General features: G+C 46.2%; 1 protein-coding gene across 3 annotated transcripts in view; it reads right to left on the bottom strand.

Moving 5' to 3' along the window:
* The window catches only part of PARP10 (poly(ADP-ribose) polymerase family member 10), a 453,575-nt gene that overhangs the window by 306,672 nt on the left and 126,468 nt on the right, over positions 1-20,435 (bottom strand). For all 3 annotated transcript variants that reach the window (XM_069621970.1, XM_069621969.1, XM_069621968.1), the window contains exon 4: positions 18,030-18,263. In XM_069621970.1, the coding sequence (XP_069478071.1) occupies positions 18,030-18,263 (234 nt within the window). The remainder of the gene's footprint in view (positions 1-18,029; positions 18,264-20,435) is intronic.

Below are 20,435 nucleotides of genomic sequence, written 5' to 3'. Positions count from 1 at the left end.
TTGAACGGAGTTCTTTTTCTGTGTCTTAGGTGCCGCGACGTTTTCAGCATGGATGCCGGTTATGAAGAACAAATGCGGTGGGTAAGCGCGGTATGCGGCACCTCTAGATGTTTCCACGCTAACTTGGAGTGTCTTTTCCCCCTTGCAGATGGATGAGAAGTTCCGGAGACAGAGTTCCCCCAGAGCTGGGATTCAGGTAAGCGTTTGAAGCTCGTACAGTATTTAAAAATAGGCAAAGATTTGTAGAATGCTTACTAATGCCTTTTTTTCTGTTCTTTTCCCTTTTCCTTAGGAAGCGGCGTGCCGGGATGGAATGACACCGTCAAAGATGCCCGCAGAACAGAAGGAGCGATGAATGATGGGCAGAAGCGCTGCAAGGTAACGGTGTTCTTGCAGGAGCTGAGCGCAGAAGAAAGATGCAGGCCTACTGGAGAACGATCCGAACACGGTGAGTGTCACGCTGCAGGTGCAGAATACGGAAAGCATGTTACTCAGCCTGGGTGTGGCTTAAATAGTCTCTGGGTATCCCAGGTGTGTCTGGGCTGAACCACACCCAAAAGACTAGACCGCACATGCAGTTCTGGGAACCGAAATATGTGGGGGCATCCATCTTGTCCCCATCAATGCCCTACAAGTCCAATCCCCAATGTTATCCTATGGGAGTGAGTGAGTCTGGTGCCGCAAGCGCCAAGTCTGACTCCAAGTGGGTCTTTGGAGGGATGGAGAGGCCCTTGAGGGCCATGTAGGTGATCGTGGCCTGGCTCCAGCCCGACATCTTGGAGGGCTGGGGACATGAGGGGCAGGAATCATGACAGTGGTAGATTGGCAGTGAAGCACCGGACCTCACTGACCCAGAGAGCGTAAACTGTTAAACACTAAGACAAGCAACTGTTTACACCCGGAATCAAATAACATTCATATTTGATGCAGTAGTAGAGCTCATTTATTTTCCTGCTAAAATTGGTTAAAAACATACAATTTATCAAAAGGCAAAAATAAACTACAAGTCACCAAAACTACTCAACAACATTTTATAACTCATTCTCATGTCTCTGCCCACAATATATGCCAGCAGCACGGTCACTGTTAAATACATGTTTGTAATGGCCGCGCACAAAATATAAAAGTCTTCAGTGCCACCGTAAAACACTTTCATGATGCGGATGATGCTGCCAGTATGTCTTCATTGCAACTTAAAAACACTATTACACTGGTGCACACACAGATCTCTGGAGTCGTCACAAGTACCGTTCCTCGGCCTCTCCGGCCGCACAAAGCGAGATTCATCACCTTCAGGAAACGGCATCTCACCGCTTCTTTTTACTGTCGTTGGCAGTAGGCCTGGAAGCGAGCATCAGCAATGTTGACACAGCAGAGAACTGGTGCCTCAACAACGGCGTCAACACTATCACATAAGCAAGGTCCGCTGACAGCTGCCGTCGGTCCAGCCTCCAGAGAAGCTTTAAATGCGTAACTGAACAGGAATTCGCTGCTTCTGATTGCATCAACTTCCTGTTACCAGTATTCCGATACTTTCCCATTGAATACCCCTTTATTTAGACTCTGCCTGTTTATAAGTATTGCCCCTGCCTCTGGTCCTTCTGGTTACTCCGAGACCTTCAAGCCCTATTACTGATCCTGCACACGTGTTACGGACTGCCTTCCGCCTCTTGTGTCGACTCCTGTTTGAATTCTTGGTTCCGGACACGGCTTGTGGTACTCAACACCTTGCCTTCGTTCTCGGCTTTCACTGTATTTCCTGGTTTATGACCCCCGGCTCCTGCCAAGGACTGTCTCTGCTTCTGGCCCCAGCTACCTCTGCATGCATTGTCTGTTCTACTAGGCATTCTAGAATCCTGACTTGACTCATCACACGGGTTGCCTCTGCCTACATTGCTGGCGGTCCCTTGCATTCCGGAATTCTGATTCCAATCGCTAGCTGGGCCACTTCATACTGCAATTCCAGCACTTAGTGATACCCATTGTCCAAATACCCTGATTAATAGCCTGTTGCCTACCTCCTGCTTTACGAGAACACTTACTTGGACACTCAACTTCTAGCACCCTCAGTCACTAGAAAGACTTCATTTGATAAGGATACTGTGCACATCCACAAAGTGTAGCAGGTACACCTTTTGCACCAACCCGGTTCTAGTGTGGCCCTCGTGCCGATCAGGCATAATCTCCTTTACTAACATTCCTGTTTACTATTTTATCCCAGTCATTTGGATTTTTTTCTTTGGTTCCTCACCTCCACCTTCAGCTAAATACCTGTACCAGGTAAGGATGAGTCACCCATTGTTTGTATAGTAACATCTCAGTCAGGGGGCAATTCTCACCACTGTCCTCTATGTCCTTGAGGGGAGCCGGTTCGCGCTCATGCAGATGAAATTCCTTACCCACTTATGAGGTTAACCATTTTATTGTGTGCTAACCATTTTATCTTGCAGTCTGGTTACTTGGCTGTGTTTTCTCCCCGCTCTTTTGTGTGATTTGTTCCTCTGGTGGGTTCCCTATTCTACTGCAGAGGCATCATAAAAAAAAATTACAAAAATTAAAAATAAAAAATAAAAAAAAGTTCCCTCAAGTGAGAAGGCCTGGGTTAAACTATAACCCAGGCATCTTCAATCAAGACCATCCTGGCCCAGAATCGGCAGTCACCTCTGCTTCTCCGGAACACCTGGTTCGGTGAGTAACAGGAGTGCAGGTGGTGCGACCAGAGCCCAAACTGGCATAGTTAATTTGAAGAGCACTGAACATCCTGCCATAAACTGAACTTGTCAGATAAATAGCAAAACTAAAGAAATTCCTCTCTCCAATAAGACAGACGTGAGAATCTCTTTAGTTTTGTAATTCGGCAAACAAGATCAGTGCATGTAGGCATACCTGCTGTATATGGAAATGGTAAGCCACTTAATGCTAATACAAACAGCTTGCCCTTTCTTGTTGTCCCCACAATAACCATACTGCCTAAACTCACCCCCCACAGACACTCAAGCAGACATACATACACGCACAAGATCACACACTCCCTCCAGCTATGTTTGGTCTCACAGCAACTAGCACAACTCAAATTCTTGGACAAAACTGGAAGCAGGAAAGAGCTAATTCTAGTTAGTGACAGAAGTATTGACACTTAAGTCTAACCAACCTCTACAAGCGAACATTCATACATTAGTAAAGCCATCTGCAGGGGTGTGGAAATCCTTCTGCCTGAAGCCAGAAGCAAGTTACTTCTTTTCCAGGATAACTTGTTTAAAGCCATTTATCCACAGGACAACTAGGCTCTGGCATCAGTGGATCGTATCGGCTCAGGTGACCATTAAGCGGCATTGCTGATCAGCAAAGATAAATGTGCTTAAACTGTTGATTCGCATTCTGTTTGACATTACATTTGCTTTATGTAACAATACTCATGTGGCATTGTTCTTGTGGTCACATGTTAGTACTGCTGCCTGTTGTATACAACCCCATTTTATTGTGACAATGTGACGTGTAGGCACACAGTGAGGGCAGAGCGCCCCATCAATGACCACAGAGGGCACTCCAGCCATATTTGAATGTCCACGCACATTGCAACACTAAATGTGCACCAGATGATCACAGGGCTGGAAGGGCTTAATTTCGCTCGGTGCTCAAACTGGAGTGATGCTTAGGGCTAGGACTGTGACAGGATTATTAACAAACATCAGAAATAACATTATAGAATGTGAACAGTTAGCATCAAGACAAGACTTAGGGCTGGTATATTTCCAAAAATAAACAAATGGAGCTGGACGAAGAAAAATTCAGATCTTGTAGCTTTTGGGTAAGAACGTGCACAGACTGAATGTGTGCATGTACAGTTGGCGAAGCCTCTCTCTGAAGGTTTGGTGGTTCTATGCCTCTTGGTTGTCAGGAGTTGTGCCAAAATCAGGCCTTTATTCTGCTGCTCTTATTTTGAAGTGGCCTCTACCAGGGAAGCAATAGAAATCCTAGCCCTCCACATCAGGGATGGGGGGTTCACTCCCTAAACCTTCTCCACCCCACTCCTGACTCACCCACACCCGCCCGCCTGCCTGCGGAATTGCTCACTAGGCCTACGCATTGTCCCCATTCCTCACTTGCCCATGTCCTTTTTCTCCTGGAGCTCTCCCTCCCACCCCCCCCCCCCACCCTGGTCTTCCAAACCTGCTTACCTGTCCATGTTGTGCCTTCCTTCACCCTCCTCTTCCACGTGAGGTATTCTGTGGACGGCATTTCCTGTGTGGCATCTTTTGTAGGCACAGAGGAAACGCGCTCACTGGACGCTTCATGGGTTCGATTAGGCACGTGTACTTTTTTCCATATACTTTTTTTTTTACGAAGTGACAAATTCTATAGCGCACTATCCATTTATAGATGCATAGAAACAGTTTCTCGTGGTGAAAGGCTTACACCATTTAGAAATGATGTCTTTATGCCTGCTCATCCCTTCCTGTTACAATCCCGGCGCCCGCCCTCCGCGACCTGCAGAGGCAAATGCTACGATTCATCTGGAGAGGAAAAAAGGCTTGGATTCCCCAAAAAAACGATGCTAGGTAATGCACGACTAGACATTCTGGGGGGTCCCTGACCTACAGGGATACCAGATGGCAGCACAACTGGTGCGCACCCAGGCATGGCAGGTATCCACTGGTCGCCCCAGATGGGTGGAGCTGGAACAATCACGCCTATCTCACCCCATGCGGTTTCTTCCTCACATCTCATCCCTGATGCGGCGATGATGGGAGGGACTACTATCATCCACCAAACACACCATAGACATTTGGGACAGGGCCCTGAAGCAGAAAGGTCAGTACGCCTTTGGGGTGGCTCACAACTTCGGAAAACTGTGGTCGGAAAGAGGGTTTCTGACCTCACACGGGACCAAGATTCAGCATGGTCCCTTAATAGTACAACTACTCTCAGCACTCTCACTCCCTGAACAACTAGCGATCATGAAATGTGCAGCACATCGCAAGGTCATAGACGATGTGGGCAGAGGAAATGCCTTTGCAGATTTGATAGCTAGACAAACAGCCACAGACCTTAGCACAGACATGTATACCTCGAGGGAAGTGAGAGATGGTTGTATAATAGATGAAGGCATTGGGTCTGTGCGAGATATTCAGACTGATGCCTCTGTTGAAGAATCTAGGAAATGGGCTGAAGGCATGGGAAAATTGGATGACGAAGGGTGTTGGGTGGACGCATCTGACGGGAAATGGTTGCTTCCTGATTCTTATGTATTAGCAATGGTCACGATGGCACACGGTCCAACACATGCGTGTGCCCAGCAAATTGCGAAGATATTACAGCAGGTCTGGGTGAATGATAGAATTTTGGAAACTGCAAAGAGATATGTTCAGAATTGTATGATTTGCCTGCAACACAATGTGGGTAAAGGGACAGTGACTCCAAGGGGAAGTTTCGGGCCCCCCTCTGTCCCCTTTGAAACCATTCACCTTGATTTCATTAAAATGGAGCAATGTAATAACTTGAAATATGTTCTTGTTATCATTTGTGCTTTTAGCAAATGGGTCGAGGCTTTCCCCGTCAAAGATGCTACCGCCATGACTACCGCAAAGATCTTGGTGAAAGACTATTTTCCTCGATTTGGGCTCCCGAGGATAATCTGGTCGGACAATGGCCCCCACTTCATCGCAGCCGTAATGTTGCAAATATGTGTTGCCTTAGGGATTGAGAAACGTTTTCATTCAGCTAGGCACCCTCAAAGTGCGGGGTTGGTAGAAAGACACAACGGTATTTTGAAAAACAAACTTGCAAAAACATGTGCCGACACTAAATTAAAATGGCCAGATGCTTTACCTATTGTGTTGTTAGCTATGCGCACCACACCCCAGACTAGAACTGGGCTCTCTCCATTCGAGGTAGTAATGGGAAGGCCTGCTAATATTTGGGGTCTCCCTAAACCTAAAGCCCTGAGGGATGTGGAGAATGTATTGCTCATAGATTATTGTAATCAATTGACTAAAAACCTGTATTTCATTTACCACCAGGTGAATGCCGCCTTACCTGTACGGTTTACGGGCCCAGGACACGATATATTGCCCGGCAGCTGGGTCCTGGTAAAGGCCTACGAAAGGTCTTCCTGTCTCGCGCCTCGGTGGCGGGGACCCTACCAGGTTTTACTGGTCACCAGGACGGCAGTGCGGGTGGCAGGAAAAAAGAATTGGATACATGCAACGCATGTGAAGAAGATCCCTCACCCGATGCCACACGTTACAGAAGAAACAGAACCCCTCGCTGATGCTACGATCTCTGATCTCAGAGTAGCAGGCAGCGCTGTGAGTGCGTCGGAGAAGTTCTCTGAGCCCGAGGAGCTCGGGGAGCCTTCCATTCTGTCTCCGCACTCTCTTGATCAATCACTTCCGGAAACTCTTGTTTCAAGTTCTGCGACTTCCGTCGCCACCGACGCGACGCTCCCCTCAGGGAGCGACGATACTTTGCTTTTGGATTCAGCAAACTTGGGTACCATCAGGTACAACCTTCGACCACGAAAATAGAATCGCCGCACGAGTATCGTGCATCTGGAAGAAAAAGGAGTGATTGAAATACTATTGTCTTCCCTTTTTTTTGAACAAAGAAAAGGAGGGTTCTGTTGGCTAGGGTTGGGAAGGACTAAGAAGTCGCGCGGCCGAAGTGCCGCCAGCAACGAACATTGGGGCCGTCGATTGGGATAACCATGATGCCTGCCGCCTTCACCGCTGCTCCTCGTATTGAACTATTAGATAAGGAGGTGACCAATTCGAACAATGGACAATGTGCCTGGGCCCTGAAAACGTACTGTTGTGTTCTTGTTTTGATTATTGTTAGCTTTGCAACTGCTGCCGTGGGACTTTGGTACTTTGAAGAAATCTATCCTTTGAAGCCTCTGTTACCGACCAAAATTGTACCAACTGTTTTGACTCCCTCTGTACACCTTCACCCTCTGTCCCCTAGGGACTCTCGGCATAGACAGAAATATCATAATAACACTCTGATGATAGTGATGAATGCTACGCATGCTATTTTTAATAGGAGTAATTGTTGGATCTGCACTCACTTACCACAACATGGGAACAAGGGACTGGGATGGTATATACATCCCTTACCTCTAACAACTTCCTGCTATGCCTCTCTTAGAGCACTCTTCTTTGGCCGATGGAATGATAGCATCTCAGGGAACTTCGATGGGACTAATTTGAATGAATTTAAAAAACGTGAATTGACTCCCCTGGGATGCTCGCTTTTCGCAAATGGGAGTAGACCTAATATCGCTTCTATTAGGCCGTCTGATAAACTTTCTTTTCCTTTTCAAAAATCTAGTTTCTTTCAAGATGGCTCCGATAGGCAATAAGGATGCCATGCCTCCTTCTTATTCTGTAAATCACAGTCCTGATTCTGTCCCTTTCTGTGTACAAAGAAATGGCACTAGGCCAATGGGAGATTTCGAGCCTTGTGTAAATATTGTAAATTTGACTGGGGAAAATAGGCCTTTGTATGTAGGGGGACCCGTTTATTTTGTTTGTGGTAGTTTAGCTTTTCCCTGGTTGCCCAAGGATTGGCAGGGGACTTGTTATTTAGGGATATTGTTACCAGGTGTATTTATAGCCAGTACCTTAGAGGTATCCAAGGCTCGCCCGCGACGGGATAGTAATGGAGATACCCCCGGACAAGTGTTCGGGGATATAGCCAAATCAGTAGTCCCCTTTTGGGGACAAATAGCAAATTCAGAAAACATTAGGGGATTAGCGAGGGTGTTGGAGAAAACGATCAACCGGACCACGGACATACTTTACAATATGACCTTAGAGCAAAAGGCGATAAGATTGGTAGCACTTCAAAATCGAATGGCATTAGATATTATTTTCGCTGAACGAGGTGGAGTATGTAAATTAGTGGGGTCCGCTTGCTGTGTTTTTGTACCAGATTCTTCACCGACAATATTTAAAGCAATTCAGAATTTACACACTCTTAGTTCTGAAGTCCATATCCCTGTAGGAGACTGGAGCCTTAGTACTTGGTTTTTGGATTCTCTACGATCTTGGGGGTGGAAGGTGCTTTCTGTTATTTTAGGTATTCTAGGGACTCTGTTATTTCTTTGTTGTTGTTTTCAATGCCTCCCGAGTATATGCGGAATGATAGGGGGATGTTGTGCCCAGGTTATGAGCGCAATAGGGCGTAAAATACACACCCCGAAGACAGCATCTAAAGAGTTCATGTTGCAAGAAGTTCTTATGAATAACTTTATGGCTATTGATATTTCAGACAATGATGCGGAACCTATGGATGATAATGCCTTTAAGTATTTTCAAAAGTATTAGGAAATTATGTTTTAGCACTTGGCATAGGCCAAAAGGAGGGTCTGTGGAAATCGATAAAATATTGTGACCCCAATCGCATTGTTTAAATGTATGTTGGCCTATGCCAAGCTGTCTAAAGAATACTATGTACATAGGTTCCGCAGCATTGACCTTAATGTATTGTATAAGCCGCCATCTTGGATTTAGCCGCCATTTTAGGTACTCTTGCAGTGTGGAAGTCACCCCGAATCACAAAATGGAGGCCGAATGACATTTCGAGTAAGACTTCGGCCATGGTGACCTCCGCACACGTGAATGAATAATATGTCCGCAGGCTACTTGTTAGGGTCATGAACTAAGACCCTGTCCTCTCTTTAACCTATGTGTAAATATGTAACCGTATCAGCGGAACTGATCTAAATATATGGAAATTGTGTGTTCGACCTGGCTACGAACCCTAGCCATGGTTCCAAGAATGGTTAACTTGCAAGAGGGCTGGCCAATGCAGTACAAAATGTATAAAAACCCAAGCATCCCGATGATCGGTCTCTCCCACTTCCAGTGCGAACCTAACGTTGAAGGTTTGTGTGTTAGTCAGAGAGCCGAATAGCTAATCCCATGTCAATTGACTTTGGTAACTTTGTAACTTTGAAATAAAGCGCTTTGTATGTCCTTTGTAACCTGTGTTGGTGTGTTTCCTTTTGGGCTTCCCGGCCTCATATCAATTTCTCTGTTTCCACACCTCTTCCAATTCCTCTAGAGCGATCTGGGGTGATTTGCGACAATCTTATATCCTCCAGTGTTTCCCTTATTTCTTTACTGTCGCTATCCTCCGCGTCTCTATACAGGATGTGGTAATATGCAAATTCCTGATTAACCCCCTCTTGAGTATCTACTATATACCCATCCTCTTTCGCTATCCTTCTGATTATGGGTCTGGGAGTCTCACTTTTATATCTATGCCAGGATTCTCCCTGGTTTATCTCCCCCTGCATGCTGTCTCTCTACATATGTTTTATAATTAAGGTTACACAATCTTTCCCAGTACCCTACACATTTCTGTTGCAGCCTTAGTAATTCCTCGTTGTCTGCCTTAGTGTTCCCTCCCCTTTTCAGTGTTGATTCCATTTCCATTTCCGCTTCTTGTAGGTCCGCCAAAATCCCTCCTTGTAGCCCCTTGGACTTGGCTTTAGCTATCCCTCTCACTACTACTTTAAAGGCTTCCCAGAGCGTACTGCTGTCTGCACGCTACCAGTGTTGATCTCGAAATAGCTTATTATTTCTTCTCTCATATCCTCCCAAAAAATATTATCTTTCAACGCCTCTGCACGGAGGAGCCATGTTGGTATCCTTGCTCTCGGGGGTTGATATAATAGCAACGGTGCGTGGTCAGAGAGGACCCTCGCTTTATATACTACCTAAACTATTTCTGTCATTAGTTCTTGCGCGATGAATATATAGTCCAGTCTAGTATGGAGACTCTGAATAGTGCGAATATTGTCTATCCTGTGGATGGTGTGTCCTCCATGCACCCTCTAACCCGAGATCCGCCAATAGGGACTGCAATGGCCTGACAGCAGGGGTGGGTCTATCTATTTTGGAATTAGATCTATCTATTTTCGGGTTCAATACACAATTAAAGTCTCCTCCCCAAATCACCGCCCCCCCCACCCACCCCCCCCCCCCGAGGCTCACACTGAGTTTGCTATATAAAGTTCTAAAGTATGCCGCCGTATCCTGGTTCGGGGCATATGTGTTTATGATACATATTTCTTTATTTTCCACTAACCCCTTTATTATCATCACCATCCTCCCATCTGGCTCAGCCGTAGAGTGCAGCAACTGAAAAGGGACATGCGGCGCGACCCAAGTAATCACCCCTCTGTCATATGCTGAATATGATGCGCCTGCTACTGTCCCTTTCCACTTTTTTCGGATCAACTCTAGCTTTTCCTGCGTCAAGTGAGTCTCCTGTAGCAGGACTATGTCTATTTTCTGCCTGCGCAGGTACATCCTTACCTTATTCCTTTTTAGATAGCTATTGAGCCCCCCGTCATTCCAGGTAACTACTTTTAAGATCTCCCATAACATGTGTTCCCGCTCCTCCCACCACAAGTGCTGTCCATGTATCATTTTTTCACGGTGTAGGCTCATACCCCAACTTAAACTTCCCCTAACCAATTCAACCCCACCCTCCCCCTTTCTCAACCCCATCACACTCCCCAACTGTTCCCCAACTTGCCCCCCTCCCTCCTCCCCTCCCCGCCCCAACTCACCCTTCAACTCCCTATCCCTCCCCCCCTTCCCCAGCTGTTGCCCAGCTCCATCCCTGGATCTCAGGCACCCCCGTATCTAGCCCCTTTCGGCTATTGCCGTACTTGCGGCTCAACAGGGAAATGTCGTCCTAGTAGCGTTCCTACTATTCTAAATCCCGGGGGTGGGGCCTCTCCGTCCTGTTGCTCCATTTTCTAATCAAGTCAAGCGCGCCTACAGCCTAGTGCATTGCACTGTCTATATTATTCAAAGGTCTCACGTTACAAAGTCCCATCATTATTGCTGCTGGACCTTGGAGAGAACACTAAAAGGTGGGACAGGGTATTCCAACTCCCCTGCTTCAACTTCCTTACCAGACATCCCCTCAGCCTTTGTAGGTTACTGTTATACCAACTCCCCACAACCTTATCCCTTACTGTAAAACAAACTTGAGATGCCAACCAGGACGGAACAAATTCTACCTCACATAACACTGGTGAGTAATACCCCTTTTTTATTAACCCCACGGTTTTAGTCCCCACACCACTTTTTCTTTACATAATCCGTACCCCTATCCCAACCTACTTTGTAGGACACTACAACTCCCATGATTCTCACCTGCCCTACTCTGTCAGTACTACTGGGCAGAGGAAGATCAGGAACAGAGTCATGAAGATAACCTCCAACTCTTTTCAATGGCTCTGACCGGGTAATAAGGCCAGGCAAGGTCAGGTCTCCCTTTCCAATCAACCCCACCTGAAACCTCTTAACTTGCCCACCTGGGGTAAAAGGCAGAGCACACTGGTACACTGAGCGAGGCTGGGAGCAAGAAGGGACCGGACTTCAGGATCTGCTGAGAATGCCAGATAGGATGGCAGAAAGCCAGAGGACTTTACAAGCTGTGGAGAAGTCTCAAGAAAGCCAGGCAAAAGAACTGCACTTGCAACAAGCAGCTGAGAACCCGAGCTGGAAGTCATCCTTCTGGGGAACCTTGATGAGAAGCCTGCTCCCATCCCGGTGAATTATTGAATTGGGGAGGTTCGATAAAGCTACGATACGAGTAAAGGAACCTTGAACTCGGACAAGCTAATAATATTAAAACACAGCCGGTGAGTTAAAGGGAAGAACAAAGGCCCAGTTATTTTTGCTTGAAAGTAACTGTATCAAGACATGGTTGAGCGTAATACGGCAACCGCGAGTAAAGAAAGATCAACGCTTTAAAGAGACTGTGCGATACAATATACAAAGAGTGGTCCTGCTGTTGGATATAGCACAGTCGAAAGTCTCTGTAGTAACATGCCTGAATAGAAGAAACTATTGAACCATGTAAAGATGAAAGGGAAGGCATTATAAACATGGCACACTAAGCCCTGAGGCAAAAGGGATTGTTGGAAAGGAACAAGTTATTTGTAACTGTTGTTCTCCAGCACGAGTCTGGCATGGATTCACATGCTCATGAATGTTCCTTCATCAGGCTGGGAATCCTCAGTAAAGAAACAAAATCAGCTTCAGTTTCATTTCTGAACTGTCTTTCTCCTAACAACCAATCACTGAGCTCTGGGCCGCAGTCAGAGCAAAGCTTGAAAAGGGGGGGGGTTGAATCCTTCTCCTCCGACATGGTCCGCGCGGCCTAGGCCTGAAGAATTTTCTGGAAGCCTCCACAAAGAACCTGGATGAAATCCGCCCTTGAGGGGCGCTGAAGAATCAGAAAAACGGGTCTCCATTAATCGGAAGGTTGATCGATGGAGCATAAGGCTCGATTGACCGAAAAATAGAGTAAACTCTTCCAAAAAGAAAAAACGCAGTAAAATCTCGAGAGCTAAACAGCAGGACTCCCAACACTTGAACGTGCGGTAAAAATCTGAAGATGGCTGCCAGAGGAGGGGCTTAGGTAGAGGGCAGTCACTGGCTGGGGGCAGTATGCCCCAAAGCTCATTAGGAGAAAGACAGTTCAGAAATTAAACTGAAACAGATTTTTTCTTTACAGAAGATTCCCAGCCTGACGATGGGGAATATTCATTAGCATGTGAATCCATGCCAGACCCCATGCTGGAGAATAGAAAATAACGTGCATTGAAGCTTGCGCACCGACTGAGCGATATTAGGCAAGATTGGATGAAGTATCCCTGTGGGAGACTACACCAGCTTTGTCCTCTTGGTAATAGGTAACCCACCTATTGGTAATAGTCTGTACTACACAAGTTGGTAGTCACTGAGCAGCCAGACCTATCTCAAGAGGGGTAAATGTGAGCTGTAGAGATGTAATTGAGATTCACAATTACAAGTATTCAAATAACACATATTCAAGGTTTTCTAGTAAAATAATTATTTAAACAGGGCACCCAAAACCTGGAATGACCTACCTAAGAATATAAGGAATACAAGAAAACCACCTAGCATTCAGGAAACTCCTCAAATCATGGCTCTTCAAAGCGTAACCACAACGGAGATGCACTAGAATGCCCAGACATTAAAACAATGACGAAAATAACTCCAACCTCGACCACTCTCAAACTGGACAAACACTCAAACCAAAGAACAAACCATTCAACAGAGCATAAGACATCATGGAAAATAGCCACCAAGGAAGGCTGCAGAAACTGACCACATACCTAGACCCAGACGAAATCCCCAAGTGACTCTCCCACTCTTACTTACCGGACGAACATATCCAGACCGGCAGACGCATCCAGATAGACGTTGGCCTGCGTCACATCTGGATAGGAGCGATTGAAGGATAACATGCCCGCGCCCAGAAAAACGTGAATGCTAACATGTGCCACACCTAGAATTGCGAACACCGGCCTGCGTGGCGCTCAGATGGAATTGTGAATGTTAGCATGCCCACACCTGGACGGGCCTCTGGACACTGGCCTGCGCCGCATCTGTGAGGGATGGCATGACCACACCTGGATGGAGGCCTAAACATTGGCCTGCGCCGCGTCTAGATGGGAATGTGAGGGCCAACAGGTGTCACATTCAGACAGAACTATGAATGTTAGCATGGTAAAGGTCAGATAACCAACTAAGCAATATAAGCTCAAACTCTGCACACTGATCTCACTGAAAAAAACACACAACCATCTCTCGCACAACAAGCTGCACGCACTTCACAACACATAAGCCGGAACAGCACATGCGGACTGACTCCGATCCGATACCCGCACCAAAGCTCAGCACCCGGTGTATACTGAGTTGAAGCTGCCAACAGAACACCACTCCTCTCACTATCCTACTCTCTTCTTCACCTTACTAACCCATCCCACCTTTATCGTTTACAGATCCGCCTGAGCGCCTGGGGACCAATTCCGTTGGGGACGGTGCGCGGTACAAATACATGTTAAATGTTAAAGGTAACAGTCAGTTTTAAATTAGCTTTCGTTAGAAAGGGTAATATACAACAATAAAAAGACTTCACAACACTTCCTCAGATTTAAAATAAGCAAATAGATACCCTTTTGGGATGGTCCAATCAGCACTGGGTGCATTCAGGTAACCAAGGAGGCCAAGGACAGGGAGTTCGGGCACATTCCTCGCGTCCTGCCCTGCCGGAGGTGGGTTTCAGCATCGAAGCTCGCCAAAGACAAAACGAACAAAAAGGTTAAACCGAGTTTGCCACGCAAAGTAAAACCCAAAAATGACCTCAAGCAAGAAATAGCGAAAAAAGAAGACTGGGGCCATTTTGACAAAATTGAGGATTCAGCCTGCGGTAAAAACGCACAATAGTAGGAAAAGTAAACCACTGCCCCCAGCCATTAAATGTAGTGAGGGTAACAACATTTTGTACATGAGTAAGTATCCAGAGGGGCTACTAAGTAACCCCCCCAGCACTCCACATAAAATGGTGTGTGCTGGGCCTACAGAGAGAAAAAGGTAAGTAAAGTCAATTTCACTTAACTACTCTTGGAAACAGCAGTTTATCCAAGAGAAGGTATTTAAACCTTATGAGAAATCCAAGAGACTTCTATGTGGCACTGCACTGAAGGTGCTGTGTGTCATAATACAAAAGTAGATGCCTATGGAGATTGTCAGACTCGAAAAACAAAGAAAACACAAATCAGATCAAAATACATGAGAGTGAGAAAAAGGTCACTCTCACTCACTGCAGGATAAGAATTAAAAGTCCTAAAGTCCGGCAAAAGAGATGGGGGTCTCCAAGGTTGAAGAGAATTAGCATAGAAATGAGAATGCTCCCTAACAAGGGAGGTTTGTGTGAACTGTGGAAAAGGTATTAAAGGCCTGAGCCCGACTGAGGGAGGCTGATGTGAAAGATAAGAGGTCTGAGCCAGACTGAGGGAAACCAGTAACATTATGAGTGGCTCGAGCCCAACAGAGGGAAACCCATAGACTTGCAACTACAAGTACCAGAAAACATTAGGAGAAAGTGAATGTACCGATTGTCGAAGTTGTCTGGCATAGTCAGAAGCCACACCTATGCCGTCTCGAAAGTCTTAGACTGACAAAGCTTGGTTAAAGGTATCCCACAAACCTTTATGAAAGATTGTGACTTTTAAGGTTTTTGTTTCCAGACAAAGAAGTCATTATGACTTGATTATGAAAGAAGCCTGAACATTCTGTTTACTCGCCGCAGTAAGCATGAGTGTGCCTCACTGGGAAAAACTGTGCTGCGGGGCTGTCACTGTCGCCGGGATGCGTCTTCTCCACTGCACTGTTGGCGGAATGGCAGTTGGGGCCAAGGACAGCCACGTGGGAACATGATGGCTCCACAGTAAGGTCAACAGTCTCCAAATCAGAGCTGCGGCTGCTGACTGATTTCTCGTCTGAGGTGACGGCGACAGTGGGGTGAGTGACTCTCAGCCTGCATGATGTAGGCCACTTACCATTTCATACACCTGTCTTTCAGGGTCTTGGGCCGAAATGCTTTACAGGCTAAACACAAACACTTGTCATGGTCGCGAGGGAGACACGTTTGCATCCGAGACGGTTGTCCTTCCACAGAAATTTGCCGTTGCAAGACGGGCAAAATTTAATGGGAGCCTCTCCATAGCAGAGGGAAGCGGCAGCCAGACAAAGAGAAAAGGAAGAGAAGGGGTAAAATAAAGACATTCTCAGAGGAGAAAATACAAACAGGACCCCACTCTCCCTATTGGGTGGACCGGGTAAGGCCATGCGGTAAACAGTTGTCGAGCAGCCCAGAATGGAACGTCGGCAGACAGGACCAGGTGGCAACAGCCGCAGAGTAGTCGTCGAGGGCAACAAAGAAACGAAGAACAGTGGAATTATCGATAAATGGAAATAGCAATATAAACTCTTACGAGCTCTAAATTAAGTACAACCAACTAGGTAGGTGGAAAAACAATCTGTGGGATCTCCACGCATGAGGGATTCTGGGTACACTACACGTCCCTTTTCGAACTTCGAAAAAAATGATGCAATACTCTGCGATTACCAGTAGATGTTGGACTATACGCACATCATGTGATTCTAAACAGATTCACAAGCATCAGAAATATATATACATTCACCATAGGCTCTTCAAATGCATTCAAACTACAAGCAAGTTAAGTAACTTAAGCAGTAAAGATGGAACCAAGTCGCAAGTGAATTTCCCCAACTTCAGCAGTCCTGTTCAGAAGAATGGGGCTTTGTGCCCAAATGTCACAGGAGCCATAAACCTTCTCCCCAGAACGTATTCTCTGTAGGTAAGTTATAACTTTTTTGGAGATAATAAACAAGGTTACTAGGAAAGTAAGTTGTGCTCTTATCTTTCAGACGGAACTACCCAGCGGCAACGACCAAAGGCAGTAAAATGGAATGTTAGGATACAAAGGGACTGGTTCCCAATGTTATCCTATGGCGGACAGTGGGAGACAAATGCTTTGCAATACATTGCCCCCGACTCTGATTTTCGCAGATTACTTGATGGGTCGACTCTGGGACGGGGTTGCTGGAAGTTGCATTTTCCGCTGTTGATTCATGTGAGAGGTGCCCAGGAGCTACAAGTGCAGGGATTCTTCTGTTCAGGTTCAGATGCAAGATGCAACCCCTGGTGATGAAGCAATGCAAGCTTCATTGATCCAGACTTCTTCAGGACATTTAACAGGATTGGGAAAGGAGAGTTCCAGTGACGGCCACCACACACAGAGGAAGGTAGCCGCCCTTCCAGTCATGGTTGAAGACGCTTCTCGAGGACAGGATCCCTTGAGGCTGGGAAGGTACCACAAACTAGCGACCAAAGATCTGGGTGCAACCAGAGAACAGCAACGCTTCCATCGAGGTAGCCCAAGAGAGCTGGTCAATCCACCGGGTGGTCCAGAGACACTTCCAAAGGACTCAGGATGGCTGGATCTTCGAGAAGGTGCTGAGACTAGTTGGTCCCACGAGTCCAATGGCTGAAGCACAGTTTAGGGTTCTTCTGAGATCAGGTAGTCCAACAGGGCTTCACAAGACGCAGGAAGGGATGCCAGGCCTCTTCAGGAGTCTTCTTCGAATCTTCAGTCGGCTGTTCGTAGGCGAGGAATTCTCGGCACCAACGCTGAACTGAACTGGTTGCTTGTCCTCTTCTTATCCTAAATACAGCCTGGATGCAAGTCTAAGCCCATCAATGATAAGGATCTGCACCATTCAACCTATCAGTAATTGTCCAATCAGGGCCAAATATTGGTTTCACTCATGCCCCACACCTAGACCCTCCAGCACTGCAGATGTGGAAGGAGACTAGACAGCCCCACCCACTTCCTGGGCTACACACAAAGGCAGCACTAGCCAGCAAAAGGAGCAGCTTTCCCCAGGCAAGTGCATGCCATTATATGGGATTTCCTGACCTAGCAAGGCGGGAGGAAGGCCAAACTACAATATGGTCACAGAATAAGCATAAATCTTGTGGTGCAGCCATTCATTGTAGGGCACTAGCCACGTTTACTAGCCATACACAATAAATGTGAATGTGCACACTAGAAATAACACAAGAAATGGTACATATATATTTCGGCTGCCACCAGCTTGTCCTTAGGTACAGATATCAAAAGTTACCAAAAAACCCAAGTGTAAAAGGCTAAGGTATCCCCATTGCACTGCATTGTGAGATGTGTACAAGATTAAAAAAAAAAGTTACAAAAATGTGAAAGATAAAAAGGAAACAGTTTCCCAGTTCCGATAGTGTGTAGGACTGATCCGCTTACCCATAGCAAATGAGCAAAAGACCAGGGGAGTGAAGCAGAGGCTTTACTTACCTTAAAAGATTCAGAGCAGCTTCAACAACACAGCAAAACAATTGGGTGTCCATAGAAACTATGATGTTCAGGTGTGCAGGATTTCCAGGGAATACCAAGCCCTTCCATGCTGCAAGTGGGCTTCATCTTTCCATCCTCGTGCCACTCCTGACAATCTAACTTCATACTCTTTGCACACACGGAGGACCCACGTGAGGACTTAGTGCCCAACACTCTCCATCACCTCTCACTGCACTGAATCCACAGTGTATCGCCCTTCTGCTTTCAAGGTCCTTACCTTCCCAGTTCTTAAAAGTGACAATTGCTGCTCCAGCCTTTTGTAGAAGAGTGACATCTTGCACTTCGCCTCCGTCACTTCGCTTACTCTCAAAGTAGAGCTCCAGTAGGTCAGCCCTTAGCCCAGGGGCGAGGTTACTGACTAGAAGCTGGTCTGTGCGCTGAACCCGTTGCACAGAGATCACTAGGCCTTCAAGTAAACGCCGGCTCACTTTCTGCTCCAGGTAGGAGAATTCTAGGTGGAAAAGGAGAAGGTAAGCGGTGAAGAGAGCAAAAGGCAATATATACAGGTCTCAGTCAACTAAAGCTCTACAACTGTCTAAGCAACTCCAAGCATGTACGATGAGCATAGGACATGATGGGATGTACAGGGAAATGTGCACCACCAAGTATCAAAGAAGGAGGTGTGCCATCAGTGTACACAGCTCATGAGGCAGCCTCTGGAGGAATTTTTTATGATAAAGGAAGTTCAGAGACCATGCAGCTAGATCGTGTGACTGGGTCTCGTGATAGCACAGCATTTGCTATTTGCACAGTCTTTTGGTACTTATTTTGCTGCGTTTTACTGGTGGTGGTGGTTTTTAGCAAGACTGAGAACAGTGCCTTCATGCAGGTCAATTTAGGTGTATGGTGAAATGGCAACAGTGGATGAAAGATATGGGAGGTGTAGGGAGAGCTAGTTTTGTGTGATGGGTGTTGTGTGAATGATGGATGCAAAATGGAGGGCATTATTGCAGAGTAGCATGTGTGTCGTTAGGGAGAGTTAGATGTCCGTCATAGAATAAATGTATACATCTTTCACAACACAGTATGGGACACTGACCTAGTACCAATCACTAGTTTAAGATTGATGCTACACGCCACACTATACATTAGTTCACTGCAGTATAGCATGACATAGTACATAGCACATACCTGCCTGGCTTGAAATTCCTCGCTAATTGCGTCAGAGCAATTGTATTGGAGCAGGGATACTCGAGTGCCATCATGCATACTGTGATACAGTAAATTAGAGATCCCTGCAGATCTTTGCATAGCCTCAGAGAGATGACACTTGCAAGGAGTGGTTGCTTCTGTGCAGCATACTGGATTAGTACAGCCTCGGGATCACGGCCCACACTTGCAAGCATCCGTACAAACGTCAGTTCCCACTTTTTAAATTCCAGTGTGGTGGAACCTGTTTGAGCAGCTAGTTTCCTGTTGCGCAGTTAATAAATGCATATTGTAATCCCTGGATATCCCATCTAGATAAATCATTATCTGTGAACTTCATGAAGTGTTAGAAAGATTTTTCTACAATCCATCTGAGAGGAGCTATAGAATTAGCTAGCCTAATGTATTAAAGGTCAACACAAGGGTACAGACCACCTTACTCTCTCTTGAGAGAGTCAGAGAGTAGCAGGTTTACTAGGGAGAGCAGTCAGGTTACTAGGAGAGCATGTTGTCCACAAGTCAGAAGAACACAAATGAACCACACAAGACAGACACATACCATAGATAGTGAAAAATACACCCTCCTTATCTGCTACACAGTATCCTCCATACTGCGTGGGCGTCCCTTCCAAGGGATGGGAGACACTGGCGTAACAGGTGCTCCCGCACCCCCTACGGTGCGGGGGGGCCCAGGGACCACATGTGCTGGAAGGGGGCCCCACTTGGAGTAAAAAAAAAAAAAAAATTAAAAAAAGAAAATCCTTTTTTTTTTTACATTTCCTTTTTGAATTAACACTGCATTTCTACAGAAATGATTTCTGTAACAGAAATAATTTCTTTATGAAGGCAGAGTGAATACAAAAAGTCCAGTAGCTACCCCCACCCCATGACAAGAAGACCCTAGGCTGGAGTCCTCCATGTCATGGGGTGGGGGAAGCCCTATGACTTCAAAAATAAATCGTTTATTTTTGAAGTCACTCTGCCTTCATAAAGAAATTATTTCCGTTATGGTTCAGTCCTTAACGGAAATATTTTCTTTATGAAGTAAGAGTGACTTCAAAAAGAAACAATGGGCCTCATTATGAGCATCACAAAGGCTGTCACCTATAGCATCTATAGGTGACAGCCTGTGTGAGTGTATGGTGAAAGGGTGCACACAAATGTGTGGGTGGCTGGGTGTGTGTGTACGGTGAAAGGATGCACACTTAAATGTGTGGGTGGCTGCCTGGGTGTGCCTGTATGGTGAAAGGGTGCACACTTAAATGTACGGGTAGGTGCCTGGGTGTGTGTGCCTGTGTGGTGAAAGGGTGCACACTTAAATGTACGGGTAGGTGCCTGGGTGTGTCTGTATGGTGAAAGGGTGCACAGTTAAATATATGGATGGCTGGGTGTGCGTGTGTATATATGGTTAATGGTGTGTGCTTGTGTTCAGGGGCGCAACAAAACCTACATTTCAGGGGGACTAACTTTTCAA

Source organism: Ambystoma mexicanum, chromosome 5q (genome assembly GCF_040938575.1).
Source record: "Ambystoma mexicanum isolate Mex_15411 chromosome 5q, UKY_AmexF1_1, whole genome shotgun sequence".
NCBI classification, from domain to species: Eukaryota; Metazoa; Chordata; class Amphibia; order Caudata; family Ambystomatidae; genus Ambystoma; species Ambystoma mexicanum.
The sequence above is the reverse complement of the archived record's forward strand: the minus strand, read 5'-3'. Positions and strand labels throughout refer to the sequence as shown.